Source organism: Gracilinanus agilis, chromosome 1, assembly GCF_016433145.1.
Source record: "Gracilinanus agilis isolate LMUSP501 chromosome 1, AgileGrace, whole genome shotgun sequence".
Classification (NCBI taxonomy): Eukaryota; Metazoa; Chordata; class Mammalia; order Didelphimorphia; family Didelphidae; genus Gracilinanus; species Gracilinanus agilis.
In genome coordinates, this window is record NC_058130.1 from 598153003 (window position 1) to 598180817 (window position 27815).

General features: G+C 34.6%; 1 protein-coding gene across 2 annotated transcripts in view; it reads left to right on the forward strand.

The window, feature by feature from the left end:
- Positions 1-27237, forward strand: part of TPMT (thiopurine S-methyltransferase) — a 38437-nt gene extending 11200 nt beyond the window's left edge. For both annotated transcript variants that reach the window (XM_044667515.1, XM_044667521.1), the window contains exons 3-9: positions 3898-3990; positions 6647-6779; positions 9051-9103; positions 9933-10007; positions 22682-22767; positions 25925-25969; positions 26836-27237. In XM_044667515.1, the coding sequence (XP_044523450.1) occupies positions 3898-3990; positions 6647-6779; positions 9051-9103; positions 9933-10007; positions 22682-22767; positions 25925-25969; positions 26836-26948 (598 nt within the window). In that variant the 3' untranslated portion in view covers positions 26949-27237. The remainder of the gene's footprint in view (positions 1-3897; positions 3991-6646; positions 6780-9050; positions 9104-9932; positions 10008-22681; positions 22768-25924; positions 25970-26835) is intronic.
- Positions 27238-27815: the final 578 nt, after the last annotated feature.

Sequence of the window (27815 nt, forward strand, 5' to 3'; positions counted from 1 at the left end):
GAGAGAGAGAGAGAGAGAGAGAGAGAGAGAGAGAGAGAGAGAGAGAGAGTGAGTGAGTTACTCCAGCCTGGTCCAAAGATCCAAACCAGGCAGGGCTTCAGAGGCCCCAGCAAAGGGGGGGGGGGGTGCACATTGGTTAATTAAACAAGGCTTCTAGCCACAAGGCCTCTTCGGAAACTATCACTTCCAGAAAAGCCAAGGAAAGGGAGTCAGCCTTTCACTCACCCATGTGGCAGTCCAAAGGGAAGCAATCTGAGGTCTCCAACCTGAGCTCCTCCAAGGCCAAGTTCAAAGGGCCAAATTCCCCTCACAGGAAGTTACCATCATATTTAAAAGATAGTTCTTGGCATCACCTCCTTCGTCCACCCTCCAGTTCTATGTGGACAAATGGCAGCTTTAACCTTGCTTTGGACTGCCCAGGGGGCAGTCAGTTTTTTATTTGTCACTCACTAGAACACGTGGGTTACAGACCTCCGCCCCCTCGCCACTTAATTCTAAGTGGAGTGGGGTGTATACATTCCTAGTGGCTAAAGTCTAGAGCAGGGGTCAGCAACGTATGGCTCTCCAGCCATATCTGGCTCCACCTCCCGTCTGGCCAGTCTGGGCAGAGCCCCAGGATGTGCCCCAGGGGGCCCTTCAACCCCACCCCCCATATTCTAGCGCCTTCCGCAGGCATTTATGGCTCTCACAGCCAAAAAGGTTGCCGACTGTTGGTCTAGAGAATAAATAAGGGAAAACTAATTCCATCTTCACAGTTAACTTTTTAGAAATGATCATTAAATCCATAAGAGCTGATAATGTCAAGAATATTTATTAAGAAAAAAAAAAAAAGAATATTTATTAAGAACCTACTATGTGCCAAGCACAAAAAGAGGCAAAAGACAGCCCTAAACTTCAAGGATTTTCAATCTACTTGGGGAGACAACAGGCAAACAAATATATACAAAACAATCTAATTACAGTATAAATAGGAAATAATTAACAGAGGAAAGGCACTAGAATTAAGAGAGGTTGGGAAAGGTTTCTTATGGAAGGTGAAATTATAATTTGGCTTTGAAGCTAGGGAGATAGTCAGAGTAGAGAAGAGAGAACATTCCCAATTTGGGGGACAGGGAAAGATAAATGCCCAAAGCTGAGAAACAGTGTCTTGTTCTTAGAACAGCCAGCAAGCCAGTGTCACTGGAACAAGAATATGTGTTGTTGAGGAATAGGGTATAACAAGACTGGATAGGTAGGAGAGGGATAGTTTATGAAGGGTTTTGAATGCCAAACAGAGCATTTATATTTGCACCTAGAAGCAATTGGAAGCCAATGGAGTTGAGGAGGGAGGTGGCATGAACAGACTTGCATTTTAGGGAAATCATGGGTTCTCATAAAAATTGGTTTGGAGTGGAAAGAAACTTGAGGGAGACAGACCCACCAGCAGGCTATTGCAGTAATCTTGGTGTAAGGTGCTCTCATCAGCAGCTAGGGATTTAATTACCACATCCATGCTAATGGCTCTAAAATCTATCCTACCCCAGTCTCTCTGCTGACTTGTACTGTCATATCTCCAACTGCCTTTCAAATATCTCAAATTGGATGTCCAATAGGGATCTTAAATGCAATGGGTCCAAAAGGAAACTCATTACTCCGCCCCCCCAACCCCAACTAAAACTTTCCTCCACTTCCTTACCTTCTCTCTTGCTGTAGATGGCAACCACATCCTCCCAGTCCCTCAGACTAACAACCCTCAACTCCTCATTATAGTTCATCTCTCATATCCAATCTTTTGCCAAGGCCTATCAATTTTGTCTTTGCAACATCTCTCAAATACATCTTCTCTCCTGTGACTGCTACCTCTCTAGTGCCAGCCTCATCACCTTACACCTGGATTACTGCAATAGCCTGCTGGTGGGTCTGTCTCCCTCAAGTTTCTCTCTACTCCAACCTAATTTTTATGAAAATTTGTGATTTTCCTAAATTTTGGAGAGAGTCAGTTCAGGGAATAATAAGATCAGAAGCCAGATTGTAAGGACTTAAGAGAGGAAGAAGAGAGAAAATGGAGGCATCTATTGTAAATGGCCTTTTTGAGGAATTTAACTACAAAGAGTTGAGGAAAATGATAGTAATAATAGCTACCATTTATATAGTGCTTACTATGTGTCAGACCCTCTGCTAAATGCTTTACAATTATTATCTCATTTGATCCATACATAGCCCTGGAAGTTAGGTGCTATTATTAGCCCCATTTTACAGATTAGGAAACCAAGACAGTGATCAATTGATTTGCCCAGTGTCACATACAACTAGTAAGTGTTGGAAGCAGGATTTTAACTCATGTCTTGACACCAGGATTTGTGCTCTATCTACTGTGCCATCTTGGTGCTCTCAGGAGATACAGGACAAAGTCATCAGGGATGCAAGGATCAAGTGAGGAATTTTTTTTCAAGTGAGGGATAGAGAAGATATAAGTATATTTGTCAGAGGTAAGAAATGAACCAACAAACAGGGAGAGAATGAAAATTAGTGAAAGAGTGAGGCTGACAAAGGGGGCACTGTTATATGGAATGGGATGGATCAAACAAGTAGAAGGACTAGCCACAGTAAGGAGTAAGGACACTTCATCATGAGAATATTCAGACAGACGGACTTAGAATATACTAAGAGTTTGGGAATTTGATATAAATGATTAGCCAGCAAAGGAGACTGAGAAAGAGCGGTCCACTAGGCCTTCTCTTCAGGAAGAAAAGAAAGAAAGAAAAGTTTTGCAAGAATCCTGAAAGGAGAGAGTTTCCAGGAGCAGAGGATAGTCAAAAATAGCTAATAATAGCTAGGATTTTTTATAGCATTTTAAGGTTTGCAAAGCATTCTATATATAATAACTCATTTGATCTTTAAAACAATTCTGTGAGATAGGTGATATTATTATCCCCGTTTTATTAATAAGGAAACTGAAGCTTAGGCAAAGCAACTTGCCCAGGCCAAGGAAACATTTCTAGCAGGTTCTCTGAAGCAGGATTTAAATTCTAGTTTTCCTGATGATAGTTTAACACTCTTACTGCTGTACCCGTTTCTTGGGTAGTTATGAGTATCAAATGAGAAAATACTTGTAAAGCATTTATCACAGTGCCTGGCACACAGTAGGCATTTGCTAAATGTTTAATTCCTTCCTTTTCCTCCTCCTTCCTTCCACTGTACCATCTTATTGTGTCTAAAATGAATCTGAGAGATTGAGAAGTATGTAGATGAAAGATTGACTTAGATTTAGGGATTAGATTATCAGTGATAGTTTCACTACGATATTTCATAGTATTTACAAAGTATTTCTTAAAATCTGAGTATACATTTTGGGAACCTACTACATCAGCAACTGGTCAACGAAGTGAGGAACAGGAACAAAATATCAGGTACTTGAATTGCAATGATAAATAAGAGTTATAAACATTCACTTTCCATTTCTTTTATTTCTAGGATCTGTGATATTCCCTGCTCCAATGCGGAGAGCCATTATTCTGCCATTTAATAGATGTTTTTTTTAAAACAATCTGACTAAAAAATGAGTCAATCTGTGACCTCTCTAGCAATGAGTCTTTCCAAAGTAGAAGTGAAAGTATTCTCTGATTGATACTCAAAGCCCTTCTAGCTTAGTAGAGCTTATACTCCATTGATATATCCTTCAAGAACCCAGGGTTACCTTCAATTCTCATCAAGACACCAGATTTTATCAAACTTCATTGCTTTTTTAATTCAGAAAAAAATAGGATTACAGTGTTCAGGGTTGTTTTGTTAATATTTTTAATTTTGCTGACAAAGAAGTATAAAAGAGTCCACTGATAAGGTAGTTCGATCTTTTACTGTTTTAATGAATTCTTTTTTTAAATTGTTAATATATTTTGTTCATTTTCTCTCTCCCAGGTTATTAAGAAAATACATGAATACATTTCTTAATGGCAGGAATGGACTCAGGGTATTTTTCCCTCTTTGCGGAAAAGCAGTTGAAATGAAATGGTAGGAGCATATACACACTGGTAATTTTTCCTTTGGTGATAATATGATGGGTTTCTCACACAATTTAAAAATCATATAGAAATGCTTTTTAAGGATTTTCCTAAGATCTTTTGAGTACTTTGTTATAGAGGAATTTTCTTTATTAAGAGAAATTATATTCCTAGGCTGGAATGATAGGTAGATGATTGTAACTTGTTGCACCACATTTTTGTAGTGCACCCATAAGCAAAAAGAAATGTTTTGAAACCAGGAGCAAAGACAGATGTCACGGAGGCACTTGGGAGAGTAGAAAGAGGACTGGATTTGAAGCTAGAACAGCAGGGTTTGAATCTGCCTCTTGCTACCATAGTGCCCTTGGGCAAGTTCCCTTTCCTCTCTAGGCCTCAGGTTGCACCTCTTTAAAATGAGAGAGTTGTACTGGATCACCAGTAAGATCCCTTCTCGCTCTAAATTGATTATCCTAAAAAGCTGCACAGCTTATGAAAGGACACTAACACAAAGCAATAATGTGAATGCTGAGAGCTTTTTCCAGTAGCAGGGACAGATTTTACACTGATTCAACCATACAATTTCATAACAGAAACATGTATTTATGAGATAACTAGCCAGGTTAAAAAGCATGAATGAACATGAGATAGAACAGATCTAAAGAACCTACATAGGACTTAATTCCATTACTTTGGCCTTACTTTAACTATTCTGAGTTAACCAGGAGGCAGAAACTCATTGAAAATTACCTACAAAAATATTAACTATCGACCACCAGAACAAATTCTCAGGTACAGTCTATTTTGATAGACAAAGAGGTATATATAGATATTTACATATTTTTTTTAACTTTTACCTTCTGTCTTAGTATCAATTCCAAGACAGAAGAGCAGGAAAGGCTAAACAATCAGTGTTAAGTGACTTGTCCAGGGTCACACAGCTGGAAAGTGTCTGAGTCAGATTTCAACCCAGATCCTCCCAACTCTAGGCATGACACTTTATACATTCTTCTACCTAGCTGCCCCAGCTACAGTCTATTATAAAATCAGAATACTCTAATGAAGTTGTATATCTTAACCAACCTGAAGTAGCCTGTGCTTTCGTTTTTCCATAAATGTGATGGAAATAATGGTACATGCCACCAGATAGTTGTAAAACAGTAAGATTCTTAATTAAAAAGTGACTTAGAAAAAGATAAAAGATCCTTGTTATAGTAGTGATGTTGGACAAGTAGGAATAAAAAATATCTATAATGAATTTTTTTCTTCTAAGAGCAGACTTAAATGTTCAAATTTTGTTAGTTTCGAAAATCCTACATTTGATCAAAATATATTCTATGACATGATTTTATGATATAGCTTTGGGAAATGTGGAAGTTTTTTTAAACCCACTTCCTGTCTCCTAGCATATCATTTTTCTTATTCTGATTTGTACCATTTTAGGGCTTTTCTGGTGAGGAGCTCCCTCTGCCAAGGCAGATGAAAACCTGCCCTTGAATTTAGTTTTTGAGTTTCTTGATGTCACTGAGAAATTCAGTGACATCACACATACACTACATATTAGAGGCAGGATCTGAACCTGGGTCTTCTGGAGTCAAAGACTGGCTCTCCATCCACTATGCTGCACTGAATATAAAAAGAACATTAAAGTAAGTGTAGGTTATTATCGTCATACCATGGAAGCCAATGTGGTAAAACTGGCAGCAATGTTGGGTTGTGGAAAGAGTATTAGATTTGGGATAAGAACCTAAATTCAAATCTTGCACATGAAACTCACTATTTCTGATACTGGGCAAATGACTTAACTTCCCCAAGTCTCGTTTTCCTTCTCTATAAAATGAGGTGGTTGGACTAGATGGCCTCATTGGGCTCCTTCCAGCTCTAAATTTATGATAATATGATCCTAATATCTTAAAAGTTAGTGCTGTGCTCATGGTAGGAAGATGACTATATGCCAAGAAAAAGGTCCATGTTGGAATATTAGGGTATATGGTTTTTTTTATTTCCCTGGCTTAAAGCCACTGTTATGTCTTTGTATTTGTTCCCATGGAAGGGAGAGGGCCTACCATGTAAGGTCTTTTTGTTCATTGTTACAGAGATGACCACAACAAATACTCATTTTTCTGCAAACCCATGTTGCATTGGGGGCTTATAAATAATTGAAAAAATTGTAGGAATGTATATTTGTCAAAGACAAACCATAAAGAGTTTCTAATACAAAGTGTGCTTTGATATTTGAAGCTAATCAACTCTACCCAACATGTTGACAGTGGATATTTTAAGACTTAGTATGCATAATTCCCTTCCATTTTGAAGGATATGTAAATTTAGTTTTTCAGTATTCTTGACACATATGGGTTGTTAAATGCATGCAAGTAGCCATTGTGTTCTATGTTGACACCTGTCATTCATAAAATCTGATGACTCTAAACATAAGGACTTTTGAGATGAAGGTAGATTTCAGCTCACTGTCCTTTGAAATAAAATTTAGAGTTTGAATATTGCAAATTTTAAAGAAATGGCATTGAAGAAAAAGTGCTGTTCTGCATTTGTAGAAGGAATTTAGCTCATCTGGCATTATCTCTCTACCCTTAGAACTGCTGATCTGATAAAACCCCAAACACAACAACTAGAGAACAGATACTAATTGTGCTGTTTTCAACATACAGGTTTGCCGATCTGGGCCATAGTGTAGTTGGAGTAGAAATCAGTGAACTGGCCATACGAGAATTTTTTACTGAGCAGAATCTATCTTATTCAGAAGAACCAATTGCAGGAATTTCAGGAGGCAAAGTATTTAAGGTTTGTTTTGTCTATTTTTGACACAAATACTTACCTATCTCCCTAAAAAATTATATGCAATTTAAGCATTTTCTAAGGACCGAGTTATATATGAATAGGAAGAAGGAAAGGAAACACAATTTTGAAACTCCCCTGACCAATACATAAACACACTCATATACTTTTGACTAAATGATCTAATGGCTTTTTGGCATTCATTACTTGCCAAAAATAAGTTGCTTCAGGAAGAACCCATGAAACTTTTCCAAACTTGGGCCGCTAATTCAGAACTCTTTTTAAAAAAATCCCTAACTTTTGTTTTAAATTTGATAGTAAGTATAGATTCCAAATCATAAGTGGCAAGAGCTAGGCAGGTGAAGTTAAGAGACTTGCTCAGGGTCATACAGTAGGAAGAGACAAGTCACTGAAACTCTCAGAGTAAGATGAGGAGATAGTATTAACTAAATGATACTTAAGGCAGCTCTTAGTTTTTTTTTTTATCCTATGACCCCAGAATTGACAGGAATCATCCTGTAACTGACCTGATAATTGTACTGCCCTAACCACATAATTTATCAAACAAAAAATAATGAAAGATAGTTAACTAGGTAGTCCCAGAAGATGATGGTCATGGACTCAGTCTGAGTACGACATCCCTAGGCAAGGCACTTAATTTCTCTTAATCTCAATTACTTCATTTGTAAAATAAGATGCTTCTTGTACTCAGGGACCTTCCATCTCTAAATCAATTTACTTTTCTTTTCATGAAAGCATGAGGTAGTAGACGTATTTTAAGACTAAAAGTTGTATGACCTAATTCCTAGTCTTAGCTTGACCACCTAGCCCAGTAGTCCAGCTCTTAGCCCAGAACCTCCACATAGTATTAATAAATTGTTATTAATACATGCTTATTGACATAGCTTGACCACCTACTAGCAGTGCAATTAACTGTATAAGTGAAACCCAGGTTCCTTCTCTGTAAGATGATGGGATTGAATTAGATTATTTCTAAGGACATTGAATATTTTTTGAGAAACTATAATATGCTGAGCACCAATGGGAAATGGAGGGAGGGGAATTTAAAACATGATTCCTACACTCAAGGAATTTATAATCTACTTAAAGAAACATCCATACACATGTATGGCAGGGACATAGTATAGATTTTTAAATAACTACATTAGAGGAGAGAGAAATCATGGAGTCTTGTGCAGTGAAGGAAGGTCTCCCAGAAGAGGTAGGATTCAAGCTCTATCTTTGAAGATTGATAGATTTCAGACAGATGAGGTAGCAGGAATAGCTCAAAGACCGTAATAGTGATTAGACTTTGTCCTGAAGGGATCTGAGTTCAAATGCTGCACTGATTCGAATTCTGTGACAGTGGCAAATTACTTCACATCCCTTCAATTCATTTTCTACAGTTTGTAAAATGGAATAATCATACCTATATAACAACCCCACAGGTTTGTTGTAAGGATCAATAATAATAACAGCTAATAACTAGCACTTATATAGTGTTTACTATGTACTAGGCACTGTGCTAAGTGCTTTATCTCATTTGACCCTTACAACAACTGAGGTAAACAGAGGTTAAATGACTTGCCCAGGATCATACAACAAGTATCTGATCCTGATTTGAACTCAGGTCTTCCTAACCCTAAGCTTAATGCTCTCTCCATTGTGCTAGGGTCAATTAATATATAATATAAGCTTCACAAAGCTTAAAACAAAATGCAAATATCAGTGAATATTATTTTGCTTATCCAATACTTGGTAAATGGAAGGTGTTGGATTCAGTTCTCTTACATATGCCAAAAGAGAGTTAGAACAATACTAACTTTCAGTGAAAGACTTCAGAAAAACCTCAGTTTCAATCAGCCTTTTGGTAAACAGATTTACAGTTGTGTATTATTAGAAGAATTAGAATATTAAAGGAGAGAGCATTAAGCTTAGGGTTAGGAAGACCTGAGTTCAAATCAGGATCAGATACTTGTTGTATGATTCTAGTATTCCTAGAATTGTAGCAAGTTCTGAAGTGAATGATATATCATAGTCTGCCTAGACTAATGAACGTTTGCAAGCTTTTCTTTTAATACATCCAGGAAGAGTATCTTTTCTGCTAAAATGAGGAATTACTAAAACAGACTAGAATAAAATGATATTGTAGAGACTAAAAATTTTTTTTATCCTTTTAAAATTTTATCATTCTCTCTACTTTTCTGGATTTTTACTTTCTTTTATTTTTAAGATTACTTATGAAATATTTTTGTTTCTGGATTTTTGATGTTTCAGAGCTCATCAGGGAATATCACTTTATACTGTTGCAATATTTTTGACCTTCCCAGGTAGGTATAAATTATATGTCTGAAACCACATGTCTGGCAAGAAGATCTATAGAGTCTTTTCATCTGAGCTAGATATTTGCTTTAGTGCATACAGAGGATCAATTTGCTTTTTAATTCCACATATTTTCTTTTTTCATCATATGTACAGATGTCTTTATTACACTTAGAGTCTTTGACCTTGACTTAAAACTTTCTTTTACAGAAGTTATTGTGGCCTTGAGCTGTACAATCTCTTCCACCTAATCCCTGGACCTATAACCAGAAATGAACGTTTTGGTGAAGAGGAAGAGATCTCACCTACCCCACCACATAACTAACTTCCCTGTAGAATCCTAAACTGCAATTATATGGGGGATAGGAGCAGAGTTGGCCTTCAACAGGGCTTCTTCCTTACATGCCCCAAATCATGAGAATCATACCTATATAACAACCCCACTGGTTGTTATTGATGCCATTGCCCCTCCTTTTTAAAGAGGGAAATAATTGTCCCCTTTCTTATTTTACATAACCCTTACAATATGGGATAGAGGTAGATTGGGAAGAATTAGAATACTATTAACTCTATCATGAAATCATAGCATTAGCTCCAGAAGAAAAGCTTTTTCCCCAAACAAGAAAAGAAGCTAATCTTTCTGGACTTGTTTTTCCCATGGCACCCCCATCCCTCCCATTTTGGGGAATGAGATGGAACTGTAATTTCATATATGTAGAAAACTATTGGTATGGAATTGCCCTGCACTAATATAAATATACTTTCCTTTACCCTGCAACTTACAGACTCTCCCCCTTCCATTAAAGGTTATTATTATTATTTTTTTTTTACTTTTAGGGCTCATGTTGGCAAATTTGACAGGATTTGGGATAGAGGTTCCTTAGTTGCTATTAATCCAAGTGATCGAGAACGGTTAGTATTTTATCTTGCTTTTAAAAAATGTATTCTCAGAAGGTTTTTTTTTAAGCAATAATCTTTATACCTTCATTATTTATGAAAAAATAGAATCATCTCAATTTTATTGACTTTCCAAAATTCTTTGCTGTTTCTTTGGTAGTTTTGCTTTTCTTATTACTATTCTAATTAGGAAAAACATAAATATGGCATGCTACATTATAATTAAAAGTATTATTATATAAGATTTTCTGTTTAATAGCTATATGTATAATTATAATTATCAAAATAATGCTAAGTAAAATTGATTATATTATTTAGTTAAAGTTAGGATTCTTAACATGTTATAAAATCTTAACTTGATATGATAAGAGAAGTTGCATAATATGGTTGCTCAAAAATGTTTGATTTTTCATGATTTGGTAGGTTTTATTGCCATATTTGAACCTGATAAGTTAAAAGGTATCCTCTGAATGCAAAACACAATACCTGGCACATGTTTTAGAAATGCATGTGATTGATCTCAATATTGTATGTGTATATGTATGAATGTGATTTATCCCAATTTATATGAGAAAATGAACCTCTGCCTAATTTCATCACACCTAATTTCATTCTTTGAGGAAAATTGATGACAAGTTCAAAAAGTGATTAGGGAAAATTAGTTTACACCTTCATAGAAAGGAGAATATCATACAGATCTAACAGTTATATTTACAGATTGTAGCTGGACTGAGGCAAGGATTTGCTTTAATTTTACTTCATTATTTTCTAACTCTGCTTCTCCTTCTCTATTTTGTCTTTTTTTTTCTTCCCATTACCATGTATCCACCAAATATCCTTTTGAGAAAAGAAAGAACCTTTTCTCCCCTATGTTTTTCTGGATATAATAGTTTTTTATTTCTTTCAGTGATATAAAAATACGGTAGTATCTATTTTAAATCCTATTCACTTAACCTCTTTTTTCAATAAGTATTCATTCTTTTTTTTTAAACATTTATTAATATCTATTTTTTAGAAAAGTTAACATGGTTACATAATTCATGCTCTTACTTTCCCCTTCACCCCCCAACATCCCCCCCCCCCTTAGCCGATGCGAATTTCCACTGGTTTTAACATGTGTCATTGATCAAGACCTATTTCCAAATTGTTGTTAGTTGCATTGGTGTGGTAGTTTCGAGTCTGCATCCTCAATCATGTCCGCCTCAACCCATGTGTTCAAGAAGTTGTTTTTCTTCTGTGTTTCCACTCCTGTAGTTCTTCCTCTGAATGTGGGTAGCGTTCCTCTCCATAAGTCCCTCAGAATTGTCCTGGGTCATTGCATTGCTGCTAGTACAGATGTCCATTACATTCGATTTTACCACAGTGTATCAGTCTCTGTGTACAGTGTTCTTCTGGCTCTTCTCCTTTCGCTCTGCATCAATTCCTGAAGTATTCATTCTTAATAACAGTAATATCAATAGCAAGCCTATCCTATTAAGACATTACATGGAAATTTTTTTAGTAGCTCTTTGATCCATATTTTAATCATTCCTCTTTGGTAATATAATTCATTGCCTAAGTTTTAATTCAGAGCAACAATGAAGTACAGAGGTAAGTTATATTGAAATAAGTGTGTAAATATATACTTTAATATCATTTTGTTTTTCTTTCATTACTCTTTCCCTCTTCCCTTTATCCCCAGTCTTCCACTAAGCATATTTTTTAGAAATAAAAAATTAGGCCCCCAGTAGATGGCTTCATAGTTAGACAATTCCATTAAAATAAATTCCCAAATTGGCCATATCCAAAAATGTATGTCTCTTTCTGTACCTCCCTATCTATAAATAACTGGCATGTTTCATTTCATTCTTTTGGATTCATGATTTTTCATTGTGTTGATCAGAATTCTAAAGTCTTTTAAAGTTTTTCTTTTAATCATAACAATAATATGAGTCATAATAATAATATTATATCTTGTTATTGTATACATTGTTCTCCAAGTTCTACTCATTCTGGTCTGCATCAGTTCATAGGTTTTTATAGTTTTCTCTGAACTGTCCATTGTATTATTTCTTATGACACAATAATATTACATTACATTCACAATCCATTATTTATTTAGCTGTTCTCCAAAAGCAGGTAACTCCTTTAGTTTCCAGTTTTAGACAGCCATAAAAAGAACTGCCATAGATATTTTTATACACATAACTTCTTTTACTCTTTGATCTATATGGGGTATAAATCTAGTAGTGCTATACTTGGGTCAAAGGTTATCCACTTCATTATATTGGCTTGACCTACCTATGAGGAATTAATGCTTCTCCATTTACTTAGATCTACCTTTATTTTTCCTCTGTGTTTTATAGTTGGATTCATATAGTCCTTTGGTGAATTATGGTAGATATACTTCCAAATATTTTATGACTTCTGTAACTATTTTAAATGGATTACCTATTCCTACTGGGATTTTTTTGGCAATATACAGTGATATAGTGGCAATATACAGAGCACTTCAAGTCACGAGCAATTTGAGATACAAGCAATCACGAGTGGAATTTTTGCTTTAAGTCATGAGCAGATATTTGAATCATGACCTTCCACCACCCATCACTAGATATCCTGCCAAATGTTTGATTTCACAAGTTACATGAGGATGTTTTGTTTAGTTCAATGTTTATCTGGCCATGTGAGCATCTGTATTGAATTGCTTTTGCTTTCTTCTTCTTCTTCTTTTTTTTTTTTTTTTTTTGGCAAATTTCTTAACTTTTAACCATGGGCCCTGATGATGGAGGAATTGAAGGAATTACAATAGCAAACAAAGGGAAAGATAAGGAAAACCCCAGGTATCCAAATCTGAATCCTGAGGTGAGGTAAAAGCCCTCCATCTCCCACCGAGTCCAGAGACGAAGTCCCTCTTCCCAGTTCTATTTCCCACAAGCCTCCCTTGCTCTTCTAACTGTTGCTCCTGCTCTTCAAGCTTCTTTGCTTGCAACATTCCAAAAGAGGTGGATGGGGTAATCAATACAAGCAAGGTTACAGAAATGTTGAGGAATTGGGAAAATATTAAACAGTGTTTTGAAAAGACACACTCAGAAAAAGTTGCAGCAGATCATGTGTTGGAGCTGTGTTAACGACACTTGTTTCACACATTATGGAAACATTCTGAAAGAGAGGAAGAAACAAACTTCCATGGAAAGGTTTTTGTTGAAATGGCCTGTAAGTGAAATCAAGGAAAGTATGGCAAAATAGCCAAAATTCAATGAAGAAGATGATAATTAATTGTAAAGATTAAAATTAATATGCAACTATTATATTTATTAAAGTTTATTAATAATAACTAAAGTAAAAAAAGCTGGCTAAACCCAGCCATGGTCATGAAAAAAGAGGGGGGGGCAGAATTACAGAATTTATAAACAAAATGTGACCATGCAAACATGGAAGTGCAGGGAAAGGGATTCTGGGAGATGAAAGGAATTCTGGGGAACATAGTTTAAAAGATACAAAATTCTCTAACTAAACATAAGTAAAGTAAAAAAATAGCAATTAACTTTAGCAATAAAGTTACATATAATATAGTAATGTATACAATCAATTTTGGATTCATGTGTAGAATGGAAGTTATGTTAAGCAATATGAAAACTTTCTCCACCAGCATTTTTGTTTGATCTTGAAGGTAAATAACATTTCATAAGCAAGTTTATTTTTTACATTCTTTATTGTTAGCTATAAATATATTTATTTGTTATTTATAAAGTACATTTTTGTATTCAAAAGCATATAAAACAAAAAAAAATCATGTTTTGGGGGGGAGCTGGAACAGATTAATTGAATTTCCATTCACTTAAATGGGGAAATTCAATTTGAAAAATGAGCAAATTGAGTTATGAGCTTGGCCATGGAATGAATTATACTAATGTGTCAAGGTATCACTGTACTGAAATGTTGCTGATTTATGTGGATTTCTCTCATAGTCTATAACTCTTCTCTTGAATTTCTTTCCATTTTTTCAAGGCTACTTGAAGTGCTATCACTTCTAAGAATCTTCCCTTGATCACCTCCAATTCATTAATGATCATTTCCCATTTTAAAAAAAACCCTTGCTTTCTGTTTTAGAGTCACTATTAAGTATTTGTTCAAAGGCAGAAGAGCAGTAAGGGCTAGGCAATTGGGGTTAAGTGATTTGCACAGGGTCACACAGCTAGGAAGTATCTGAGGTTGGATATGAACTCAGGTCTTCCTAACTCCAGACCTGGCTCTCTATCCACTGAGCCACTTCACTGTTACTGCCTCTACTCATTGGATCTTAAATAATACTTTACAATTCTCCTTAGCACTTATGTATTATTTTGCTTAGTAGTTATTTGTGTATGGATCCTACACTTCTAGGCAAAGTTCTAGAAGGGCCAGATGATATCTTCTCTAATCTTTGTATTTTACCTAGTGCTTAAGTCAGTGTTCTTGCATACCATATGTATTTAATAAGTGTTTATTAAAACTGAGTATGGTGTCTTTGGAGAAAGTATAGAGGGCCATGGAGGCCAAGTGGAAACTAAGACAAAGTAACTAGCTCCTTTCAACTACCTTTTCTTCTTTCAGTAAGCCTAGATAATGACTGTAGATCTATTTATTATGATCTTATAAAGAAAGAGGAAACCCTTTTCTTAAGTTTTTATTTGAAATTCCATTTATTCTACAGATTATGCTTCATCATATACCCCCTTCTTGATCTCATAGGCCAGCCCCTATTGCCTCCATGCAAACCTTTTCCCCACACCCTCCAAAAAAGCTAAACTCTAAAAGCATTCTTGTAAATTCTTGATAGAAATATTGCTTCAAGTCTAGTATTAAGAAAGCTGATAGCCACCAGGTCCCTGCTTTCTCCAGCCCTTTCTTCATATGCCTACTTAAATTATTTTCCCAAGGCAAAGGTCTGGCCTGGCTTTCTTCGACAATAAAATACATCTCACCTTGGTATTAAAGCCTACCACCTAGGACCATTCTGCCTTTGCAGCTTATTTCAATTTAGTTCAGTGAACATTTATTGAACATCTGCTGTGTGTAAGGCACAAGGCAGACAGTAGTAAAAATGGATAGACAGAGGTTTGTTTGTTTTTTTTTAAAAAAGGGAGGTAGACAAAGGTAAAAATGAAAAACACTTTCTATCCATTAAGTGCTTACATTCTTCAGTGGATACAGCATATAAACAGATAAGTAAAATTACAAAATAATTTGCAGAATCAAAGAATGCTAATAGTTAGGGAAATCAATAAATGTCTCCTAAAGGAGTACATATGTCATCAAAGAAATTAGGATTCTAAGACGTGGAGATGAAGGATTACACTCCAGAAATTGTGGACAGCCTTCTGCTTGAAGGGATCAAGAGGGGATATAAACAATATGTAGGCTGGTTTGGCCTAGAATAAAGAGGGTATAAAGAGGAGTGATGTGAAATAAATCTGGAAAAGTAGTCTGGAGCCAAATTGTGAAGGGCATTAAGTGACACATTGAGGATCAAATGAAATAATATCTATTAAAAATGTTTAGCACAGTGCCTGGCAAATGATAGACACTCTATGTTTATTCCCTTCTCCTTTATCCTGGAGACAACAGGAGCCACTAAAGATTCTTTTGAGCAGAGACTTTTGCTTTACTACGATTATTTTGATAGCTATGTGCAAAGGTTGATTAGTGAAAAGATAGGTTAATATCAAATCAGTTAGGAAATTTAGTAATCTAGATGGGATATGACAAGGGTCTGAACTAGGAGAGGGGCTTATTGAATGGAGAAAAGGGAATAGATATGCGAGATTGTTTAACCATCTCACCTCAGTGTTAAATGTCTTTGTTTCTGAAATGTCTTCCCTCCTGCTGGCTACCCCTCAAAATTTTTATTTTCCTTCAGAGTTCCTAGTCAAAGCCATTCCTGAACCAAATATTGGTAGCAAATTAGATCAGGAAACATGCTTATCAGATTTATGGATAGGAAAAAATTTATGAATAAACAAAAGATAGAAAGTATTGTGAGATGTGAAATGAATACTTTTGGTTACATTAAAAAGGGTTTGTAGGGGCAGCTGGGTAGCTCAGTGGATTGAGAGCCAGGTCTAGAGACAGGAGGTCCTAGGTTCAAATCCGGCCTCAGACACTTCCCAGCTGTGTGGCCCTGGGCAAGTCACTTGACCCCCATTGCCTACCCTTACCACTCTTCCACCTATAAGTCAATACACAGAAGTTAAGGGTTTAAAAAAAAATTAAAAAAAAAAAGGGGGTTTGTACAAGTAAAATGAATGTAGCCAAGATTAGAAGGGAAGAAGATGGAGGAGGGGGGGTAGTTTATACACAATTTCTCAGAATGACCTCTCATATCCAAAACATAGAGAGAACTTTGTCAGTTTTATAAGAATATGAACCTAACAGCCCAGCCCACCCCCAATTATCTTCACTGATCTCAAATTTCATTATATCCATATTTTATTCCTTATCCTAAGCCCTTGAGAGCTAGGTTTTTTGCCTAGCGCCCTGCACATTTCTTCATGCATAGTAGATACATGAGAACTTTGACTTTGACAAAGTATGGCTGACCATAATTCTAAAAATCCCTTAATGAAGCGTGTTATGTGGAGAGGTGGAGAAATCATGGTGGAGAATAAGCCAATTTATTTCAGGCATGGACAATGAAGGAATTTCTTTTGCTTGACTCTGTATACTTTTCACAAGGGTTTTGTTTTTCTTTCCTTTTTTTTTTCTTTCAGTAATGGAAGTGAGGAATAGAAGGAAGAGAAAATCAGTTTTGGTAACTGAAAAAAGTAAAATTTCATTGAAAAAATACAGATAGGTGCTTACTAAATGTTTGAATCAAAATGAATCCAATCAAATCTATTCTCTGAGTACATTTCTGTTTGGATATATGTGTGTATGCAAGTATTAGCCTGTTTTCCATTGTCGCTCATGCTAGTAGCATAAGACCATTAAACCTTCCTCTCCTAGACTTTTCTGAGTTCTATGATGCTGATCTGATTCGTTTTAAAAATTATTTTGTTTTTTTTAACAGATTACATGTAGATAGAATTTTAATAATCTTTTATATTTTCTGATCTATGTTCTCTTCCCCTCTTCTACTCCTTCCCCCTCTCCAAGACAGCAGGTAATATGATATAGGTTGTGCATGTGCTATCATGCAATATGTATTTTCATGTTCATCATGTTGTAAAAAACACATATCACTTATATTAGAGAAAAATTTGTGAAGAAAATAGAATGAAGAATGATATGTTTCAATTTGTGTTCAGAATTTGTTGGCTCCTTCTATTGTAGTAGATTGCCTTTTTCATCATGAGTCCCTTGGAGTTGTCTTGGATCCTTGCATGGCTGATACTAACTCTGAGTAACATTCATAGTTAATCATTGTGCATTATTGCTATTATTGTATACAAAGTTCTCCTGGTTCTGCTCACTTCACTTTGCATTAGTTCTTAAAAGTATTTCCAGGTTTTCGTGATTATCCTGTTAATTATTTTTTATGGCACAATAGTATTCCATTATAATCATATACTATAATCTATTCAGCCATTCCTCAATTGGTAGATATCTCTTTAGTTTCCAGTTCTTTGGCTCCACAAAAAGAGCTACTTTTGTAAACACAGGTCATTTCCCTTTATCTTTGATCTCTCTGGTATACAAACCTCGGCATTTCTATTGCAGTATTAAATAGTACTGGTAATAATGGGCATCCTTGCTTTGCTTCTGATCATATTGGTAAGGCTTCTAGGTTATCTTCATTACAGATAATGATTACTGATGGTTTTTAACTTATCATTTTGAGGAATGTTCCATTTATTCCACTATTCTCTACTGTTTTTAATAGGAATAGGTGTTGTATTTTGTCAAAAGCTTTTTTAGCATCTGTTGAGATAATCATATAGTTTCTGTTACATGTTTTGTTATTAATATGATCAATTATGCCGATAGTTTTCCCAATATCGAACCATCCCTGCATTCCTGGTATAAAACCCACCTGGTCATACTGTATGATTATTGTAATATATGACTGTAATCTCCAATCTCCTTGCTAGTATTTTATTTTAAAAGTTTGCATCCATATTCATTAGGGAAATTGGTGTATAGTTTTCTTTCTCTGTTTTTTTTTTCTTCCTGGTTTAAGTATCAATACCATCTTCATATCTTAAAAGGAATTTAGTAATTCTTTCTTCAGCAATTTTTCCAGATAGTTTATATAGTATTGGAATCAATTGTTCTTTTAGTGTTTGGTAGAATTCACTTGCTAATCTATCTGGCCCTGGGATTTTTTTCTTAGTATAGATATGGTTTTTTTCTCTCTTTGGATATATTTTATTCAACATTTCTGCATTATCCAGAGATATCTTCTACTTGAAGTCATTCCTGATCCCCTTGGTTTCTGATACTAGAAACAAAAATAGCTATTGAGATAATAAATAATACAGCAAGTTTTTAAAAGATGGATAAAACAGAACTCATTAGCTAAAGTGATGAGAAAAAAAAATTACAAAAATTGGAAGCCCACAACAAATCAAATACATCTGATTATATGACAAAAACCTGAAAACTTAAATGAAATTAATATTTACAAAAATATAAAACACACAGATTAACAGAATAAGACAGAGAACCTAAAATAATTTGGTATCAGAAGGAGAAAGTGAATAAATTGTAAATGAACTCCCAAGATAGGGATGGAGAGAGGTGGAAATAAGGTGAGGTATACATAAAAGTGAATTCTATCCAACATTTAAAGAACAACTAGACTTCATATTACATAAATTATTTACAAAAATGAAAATAGAGACATCACCAAATATCTGATACCTAATTAATAAGATATGAAGCAGTGAGAGAATAGCAGAATCATTGTAGCAGAGTACACATTATTACATCCCCACCATTTTTTCACATTATGGAGTCTAATGTTTGATGAAGGATGGAGTATCCTCTAGTTTTACCCCAAATTGTTACATTAATAAAGCTTTTTATTCATGTGAATTATTTGATGCTTTCTAAATGAAGCCTTTCCCGAATTGTGACTTTGATGTTTTATCCATGATGAATTCTTAAATGTCCATTAATATGTTCTGTATATATGAAAGCTTTTCCACATCCATTCTACTCAAAAGAGTTTCTCTCTAGCGTGGATTATCTGGTGTTGATTATAGCTTTCCCACATTCCTTACATTCAAAGGGTTTTTCTCCAATATGAATTCTCTGGTGTACATTAAGGTTTCCCCTTTGGTTGAAAGCTTTCCCACATTCATTGCATGCACAAGGTTTCTCTCCAGTATGACTATTGTGATGCTGAGTAAGATATAAGACATTTCAGAAGGCTTTCCAAATTGAGGGCTTGTTTAATTTCTTTTTCTGAGGTGGTATTGTTTGTTTTTTATTTATTTTTTTAATTTTTATTTTGAATATTTTCCCCTAGTTACATATTTCATGTTCTTTCCCTCTCCCCCAAACTTCCCTAGCCCCCCTTAGCCGACGCACAATTCCACTGGGTTTTACATGTATCATTGATCAAGACCTAATTCCATATTGTTGATAGTTGGACTAGAGTTATCGTTTAGTGTCTGCATCCCCAATAATATCCCCATCAGCCCATGTGTTCAAGCAGTTGTTTTTCTTCTGTGTTTCTCCTCCAACAGTTCTTCCTCTGAATGTGGCTAGTTTTCTTTCTCCTAAGTCCCTCAGCCTTGCTCTGGATCCTTACGTTGCTGCTAGTAGAGAAATCCGTTATGTTCGATTTTATCACAGTGTATCAGTCTCTGGGTACAATGTTCTCCTGGATCTGCTCTTTTCACTCTGCATCAATTCCTGGAGGTCATTCCAGTTCACATGGAATTCCTCCAGTTCTTTATTCCTTTGAACACAATAGTATTCTGTCACCAAGAGATACCACAATTTGTTCAGCCATTCCCCAATCGAAGGACATTCTCTCATTTTCCAATTTTTTGCCACCACAAAGAGCACGGCTCTAAATATTTTTGTATAAGTCTTTTTCCTTATTATCTCTTTAGGGTATAATCCAAGCAGTACTATGGCTGGATCAAAAGGCAGATAGTCTTTTAAAGCCCTTTGAGCATAGTTTGAAATTGCCACCCAGAATGGTTGGATCAGTTCACAACTCCACCAACAATGCACTAGTGTCCCAATTTTGCCATATCCCCTCCAACATTCATTACTCTCCCTTGTTGTCATTTTAGCTAATCTGCTAGGTATGAGTTGTTTCAGAGTTTTTTGATTTGCATTTCTCCAATTATTAAAGATTTAGAACACTTTGTCATGTGCTTATTGATAGTTTTGATTTCTTTATCTGAAAATTGCCTATTCGTGTCCCTTGCCCATTTATTGATGGGGGATGGCTTGATTTTTTTGTACAATTGATTTAGCTCCTTGTATATTTGAGTAATTAGACCTTTGTCTGAGTTTTTTGATATAAAGATTTTTTCTCATTTTGTTGTTTCCCTTCTAATTTTGGTAGCATTGGTTTTGTCCATACAAAACTTTTTTAGTTTAATGTAGTCAAAATTATTTATTTTACATTTTGTGATTTTTTTCCTAACCCTTGGTTGGTTTTAAAATCTTTCCCTTCCCATAGAACTGACAAGTATACTATTCTGTGCTCACCTAATTTACCTCTAGTTTCCTTCTTTATGTTCAAGTCATTCACCTATTCTGAATTTATCTTGGTATAAGGTGTGAGATGTTGATCTAGGCCCAATCTCTCCCATATTGTTTTCCAATTTTCAGTTTTTGTTTTTGTCCCAAAAGCTGGGTTCTTTGGGTTTATCAAAAATTGTCTTGCTGAGGTCACTTACCCCAAGTCTATTCCACTGATCCTCCCTTCTGTCTCTTAGCCAGTACTATATTGTTTTGATGACTCCTGCTTTATAGTACAGTTTAAGATCTGGTACTGCTAGGCCACCTTCATATTTTTTTCATTATTTCCCTTGATATTCTTGGTCTTTTGTTCTTCCAAATGAACTTTGTTATGGTTTTTTTCCAATTCAGTAAAAAAGTTTTTTGGTAGTTTGATAGGTATAGCTGAGGTGGGATTGTTTAAGAAATTCTTTTTCCTCTTTTGTTAATCTGGGCAATTTAGTTTTAAAAAATATTCATGTTTCCTTTAGATTGTCAGAATTATTGGCCTGTAATAGGGCAAAATAACTCCTATTAATTGCTTTAATTTCTTCTTCATTGGTTATGAATTCCCTCTTTTTACTTTTCATATTGATAATTTGATTTTCTTCTTCCTTTTTTTTTTTTAATCAAATTAACCAATGGTTGGGGTTATTAGGTAGCAAATTAACTAGGTGGCTCAGTGGATTGAAAGCCAAGCCTAGAAATGGTAGATCCTAGGTTCCAATTTGACCTCAGGTACTTCCTAGCTCTGTGACCCTAGGTAAATCACTTAACCCCCCATTGCCTAGCCCTTATTGCTCTTCTGTCTTAGATTGATTCTAAGATGGAAGGTAAGGGTTTTAAAAAAAGATGATGACTTTTCAATTTCTACATATCTGGCATACCTGGAATGATCCCCTCCCACCATTCATTAAGTGCTACTGTGCTGCATCCCTGAAGGCTCTGAGCTTTAAGCATGAGTCCTAGGGGCAAAGTCTTCCTATAGAAATAAGTACAATGGAAATGCTTGTCAGCTTTGGGAGGAGAGAAGGGAAAAGGGAAAAAAGAACATGAATCATGTTAAATAAAAATAAAAACAAATTAGCCAACAGTTTATCTATTTTGTAGGGTTTTTTAAAACATAGCTGGCTCCTTGTCTTATTTATTAGTTCACTGGGCTTCTTTCAGTTTTATTAATTTTTACTTTGATTTTCAGGATTTTCAATTTGGTGTTTAATTTGGGATTTTAAATTTTTTCTAGAATTTTTTTTAGTTATATGCTTAATTCATTGATTTCCTCTTTCTCTATTTTATATGATGTAAATGTTTAGAAATATAAAATTTCCCATAATATGGCTTTGGTTGTATCCCGATAATTTTAGTGTATCATCTCCTTGTTGTCATTCTCTTTAATGAAATTATTGATTGTGTCTGATTTATTCTTCATTCTTTAGGATAAGTTTATCTAGTTTCCAATTAATTTTAGTCTCTTTTTCTGTAACCCTTTTTGAGTATAATTTTTATAGCATGATAGTCTGAAAAGGACACATTTAATATTTCTGAGTTTCTACATTTGGTTGTAAGGCTTTTTTTGACCTTTTAAATGATCAATTTTTGTGCTAAAAAAGATATATTCCTTTCTATTCTCATTGACACTGATCTGATAAGAACTACAAGTCTCCATCCCAATATGAAAGTTCTTTGTCCCCAAATGGACTAGACAGGTTTCTCTTACTCCTTTCTTGATATTAATACTTAGAATTGAAATTTTGGCAATAACTTAATCTTTTACTGCTTGAGTGAAATTTTTTTTATAAAAAAATTGTTTTTAATTTTCAGAAAGGTCTGTTCTTATTTTTCAGAGAATGAGCTTTATACTACTTTTATCAAATCTTTAAATCTTCCTTCCCTAAATTCCTACAGTTCTTAATCTCTACAATACACTTTAACATTTAATGATATCCTGTCTCCTTACCATTATAGCTATTGTATAAAGAGATATCTTAGCTTTTACTTTGCACAGAAAAATAATATGTATTACCTTTTGTTTTCTTTTTTAGCTATGCCAAGTTAATGTTGTCTCTATTGGAAAAGAGTTTTCACTATCTCCTGGCTATTATTTCATATGATACAACTAAACATTCAGGTAAATATTTTTTTTAGCTGTTACTAATAAGAAACTTATCAAATTTGTGTTTTAGAGTTTATGAATTAGTTCCTCACAAGAACTATGTACAAGGATAACTTAAAGATAATAAAAATTAAAATTAAAAGAGGTGAATTACAGTCTTATACCTACAAAGAAAGTCATAGATACAGGTCTAGAATCCATACTTTTGCCTCCAGATAAAATGGCTTTTCTACATTTATCTTTTTAGAATCTTTGGTGCAAGCCAAGATAATTTTAACTGGTAAGGTGAATAGATGGTTACGAGCAAGATTAATGGTATAAAAACTATTAAATTGTACATATCTTTTGACCCAGCAATACCACTATTGAACCTATATCCCAAAGAGATCAAAGAATGAAGAAAAGAATTTATATGTCCTTTTTATTTATAGCAACTCTTTTTTTTTTGTGGTGGCAAAGATTTGGAAACCATGGGATACTCATAAATTAGGGAATGGATGAATAAGTAAATTATGATACATGAATGCAATGAATACCATTGTGCTCTAAGAAATGATGAAGGAGATGATTTCAGGAAGACCTGGAAGAACCTAGATGAACTGATGCAAAATGAAGTGAGCAGAAACAGGGGAACCAGTTTATACAGTAACAGCAATATTGTAAAGATAAACAATTTTGAAACCTCTGATCAAAACAATTACCAACCACCATTCCAAGGACTCATGATGAAATATGCTACCCACCTTATTCCCAATGAAATGATGGATTCAGAATGCGAATTGAAGCATATTTTTTTCTATTTTTTCTTGCCATTTTAAAAAAACATGGCTAATGTGGAAATTTGTTTTACCACAGTATACATAGTTATAGTGAATACCATTTTTCTTACCTTTTCAATGCGGGGCAGTAAGAGGAAGAGAATTGGGATTGAACATAAAGTTGAACTTTTAAAATGTTGAAAAAAGAACATTATATACTTTTGTAACACCTTGTATGTGTAAGTGTCATATTAAATAATGTCTATTTTCCTTTAGCTTATCATCTTTTTATTCAGTCTTGGCTAAGGCTGGAAAAGTGTCTGTGTGAGAAGAGATTTATATTCCTGTATATTTATAGAAAAGAGAGCTTAAATGAGCTTTGGACTTGAGGAGGGGAGAAATTAGTCTGCCCCATGATAGGTACGATACATTTCTACAATCATGGAGTATTTTGCTTGTGAATATTTGTGTTTGCTCATTATCATGAGAGTGGAAAAGGTATGGACTAGGAGCAATTAAGGAGTATGTTAGGTAGGGAGGATTCTAACATTTTTCTGTTGTTTGATTTCTAAACTCTTAAGATTTAATCTTTTAATTCATCTTGTGATTTGAATCTGTCAGTAAATCAAAATAGTTTTGGTTTCTACTTTATACCTCGTTGTCCATCTTTTTTTTAGTTTATAGAAAAATATTTATTTTTGTCTGTGTTTGATTCTATTTGGAATGATTGAATTTTGAAGTTGAACTGTGCACATGGATGAGTCAGTCTCTGGTAGAATGAGGGAGGCAGGGGGAATGCATCATATTTTTGATGAATGAAAAATTTCAAGTTAAGTATTAGCTGATGTTCTTACTGGACCTGTTTGTGGAACAAGGTGTATTTTTATTTATTTTCCATTTTGAAAATCACATCTAAGAAATTAATCATAAAACAAGACCTAATGTTTGCAAATAACTATATTATTTGAATGAAAACAGATTCTGTACAAGCAAAATTTATCATACTATTTTTTTTAAGTATATAGAAGGTAGCCAAAAAAGTACAGTGCAGAAACTTGTTGCTAGGAATGTTACACATGAAAGAAAAGATTTATAGGTATGTGTAGGAGGAAGTAAACAAGAAACATCCCCAAGAACTGTCAGAAATTCTGTGGAACAGTTATCCTGCCCTAACTGCGGATTCCCCATGCTTATTTTCTCCACCTTTACAAACTAGGAATGACAGGATGCACTATGAATTTCCTTTTTTTGCTAATGAAATTCCATTCTTTGGAAGTAAGATATATGGAGAAGGGTGTATTCATTTGATTTCCTTATACAGTCTCACATAGTTGGAAAAGTGGGCTTTGTATTGAAGGAAGGGATTTTGACGCAGAGGAATGCTGATGAAGCTAGATTGACAGCAATGGCAGTTAGAAGACTGGAAGAAGCAAAGGCTTGTGGGAGGAGGAGTTACTGAAGGGGGAGTTCAGTTTTGAACCCTAGACTGAGAGGAGTCTGAGTCTGACCTCGGGATTGAATCTACAGCATTTCCAGAGGATATCCCAATCATTACTATTGCCATATTGACTGTGAAGTGACCTTGTTCATCAGTATCTGGAGACCTGAGGGCTGACAGGACTTTCAGCTGTCCGAGAGGATTTACCCTGGAGGGCAGACTGTGTCAGCCTGAAAAGAGAAACATCTTCCTCTGTACCTGTCACATCTAAAATAGATTAGATTAGACTGAAATAGAAAGACAAGAAGATTGAGACAACTTCCAGGCTGATCCTGTAGCTGTTGGCCAAAGCTAAAGGAACCTGCATATTTCTCTGAGACTTTAGATAGGGAACTCCTGTTTTACCCCTTCCCTTATTTCACCCTTGTTAGCCTATCCTCAATAAACATCGTTGATCACAAAGTAGCAGTCAAATTAATTGGAGAAGAGGGAGTAGAGGTTAAAGAGAGCAAAGATTTATTTGAGGGAGAAACCTTTCTTTAAACTTAGGTAAAGCCAAAATCCTAAATTGCCTGTTACTGGTTTCCTCTGGTAGGGGTGATTAGAAAGGAATATTTGGGAAAGGTTGGGTAACGCAAAATTCCCTAGTCTACCATTAGTCTCTGTTCCTTCAATATTCCTCATCTGATTCATACCTCTACAGTTTCTTCTACCATCATTATAATCAGTTAGGCACAGAGGGCAGCCATTAGCTCTCTGGCTGGTCAAGCGGGGGGGGGGGGGGAGTATTCAAGGAGGGGGAGTATCCTGAGGCTTGGTTCATAGGCACAAACCAACTAACCATTATAACATCATCCCAGGTATTCCCTTTTCCTCATTTAACAGTGTCTAATAAAGGAGATGAAAAAATAACTTGTTATTTTTAGAATTGGGAGAATTTTTTTCACTATATTTCTTTCATATATCTTTCTTTTAGGCCCACCATTTTATGTTTCTGACAGTGAAGTTAAAAGTTTGTTTGGTAAGTTACCAAATTACATTTATAGATTAAAAAAAAATAAATACAACAATGAATTCTATTAGAATGTTGTTTTATTGTTAGGATAATAACAATGTCATGTTAAATATTATAGCATTTTATTATAACATTACACTCTAATGTGATTCTTACAACATCCTGTGAGGTAAATAGTACAAGTTTTATTACCTTCACTTTATAGATGAGGCAACTGAGTCTCAGAGACTTGCTATTTGTATTAGGTTGTACAGTTAGTAAGAAATAATACAGTCCTTTCCCCAACTAGTCTATAATACCTCTAAAAATTTAGAAATGTACATAATCTGAAATCATAAAACTATTTCATTAAAATTTTTTTTCTTACTATGCAATCACAATTTATTTATTTGTTTGTTTTTCTTAAAACCCTTACCTTCTGTCTTAGAATCTATATTGTGTATTGGTTCTAAGGCAGAAGAGTGGTGAGGGCTAGGCAATGGGGTCAAGTGACTTGGCCAGGGTCACATAGCTAGGGAGTGTCAGAGGCAAGATTTGAACCCAGGACCTCCCTTCTCTGGGCCTGGCTCTCAATCCACTGAGCTACCCAGCTGCCCCCTGGAATCACAATTTAGAAGATTTCGTCCCTAATAATTCCCCAATTTCATTTAGATTACTCTAGAAAATTTCATTTTAAAGACATTCAAAACATGATATAAGCAGATGAGATTTTTTAAAATAACTCCTCCGTTACTAGACTGAGTAGGATCCTTGAGAGCAAGAACCATGTCTTTTTGTGTCAAGTTTCTTTCTGTTCCGAGTGTCCTGAATGAATGCATCACCCCCCTCAATATTAAGCTTTATTAAGCTTAAGTCCTTTCTTCTTATTCCAGGCTCAAGAAGTAATATTCAGTTTCTTGAGAAGGTTGATGCTTTAGAAGAAAGATTTAAAGAACGGGGATTTGAATATTTTTTTGAGATTTTATATCTCTTTACAGAAAAGTAAATGAAAATTAAAACTGCATGAGATTTGATAAAATATCCCAAATCTTAAATGTCTTTACCTCCTTCAACTACTAAAGGTGATTTTGTGACCTAAAAATGTAATCAGCGTATTTGAAAGTTTTTTTCAATAACTCCAATTACATGCTACTTGTATCTATTGAAACATTTATGTAACTTTTTCAAGAAATTTGTAATGGGGTTTCCAGTTTACTATGCTTCTGATGATTTTGATGTTGAAATAAAATATATTAATTTAAGCAAAATTTGGAAATAAAAAATTATTCTTGCTACTTATGTGCATTCCCAATTCATGATCTTACACAATCTAGCTCAAACAGTTTTGTATTTTGACACATTTGATGTCTTTATTGCTTATTGTAAATTTTCTAATAAAGTATCAATACTAAAGAAAAATTAAATTATTTTCTCTAAATAATTGGAAAAGTATTAGATGTGGTCATCACCTATACAATGCCAATACCTTATAGCTTTTTAACATTTTTTTCTCTATATTAGTTTATATAACTGAAATATTTATATCTTGTTCCTATTTTATCTCCTTTAAATGTATAGGGCATCAGAAAAGTGAGGAACTATTAGGTCATAATATTGTATATCTTATCAGAAGCAGAAATTGCCTAAGACATATTTGTTTAGTTCATTTTCCTTCTTACAAGAGAAAGTTCTTATGACCAAAAAAGAGATAGAGAACATCATAAGATGTAAAATGAATAATTTTGATTATATTAAACTTAAAAGCTTTTGTACAAACAAAACTAATGTAACCAAGATTAAAAGGGAAATGACAAAAAGGAAAATTTCATAACAAATTTCTTTGATAAAGGCTTAATTTCTCAAATTTATAATG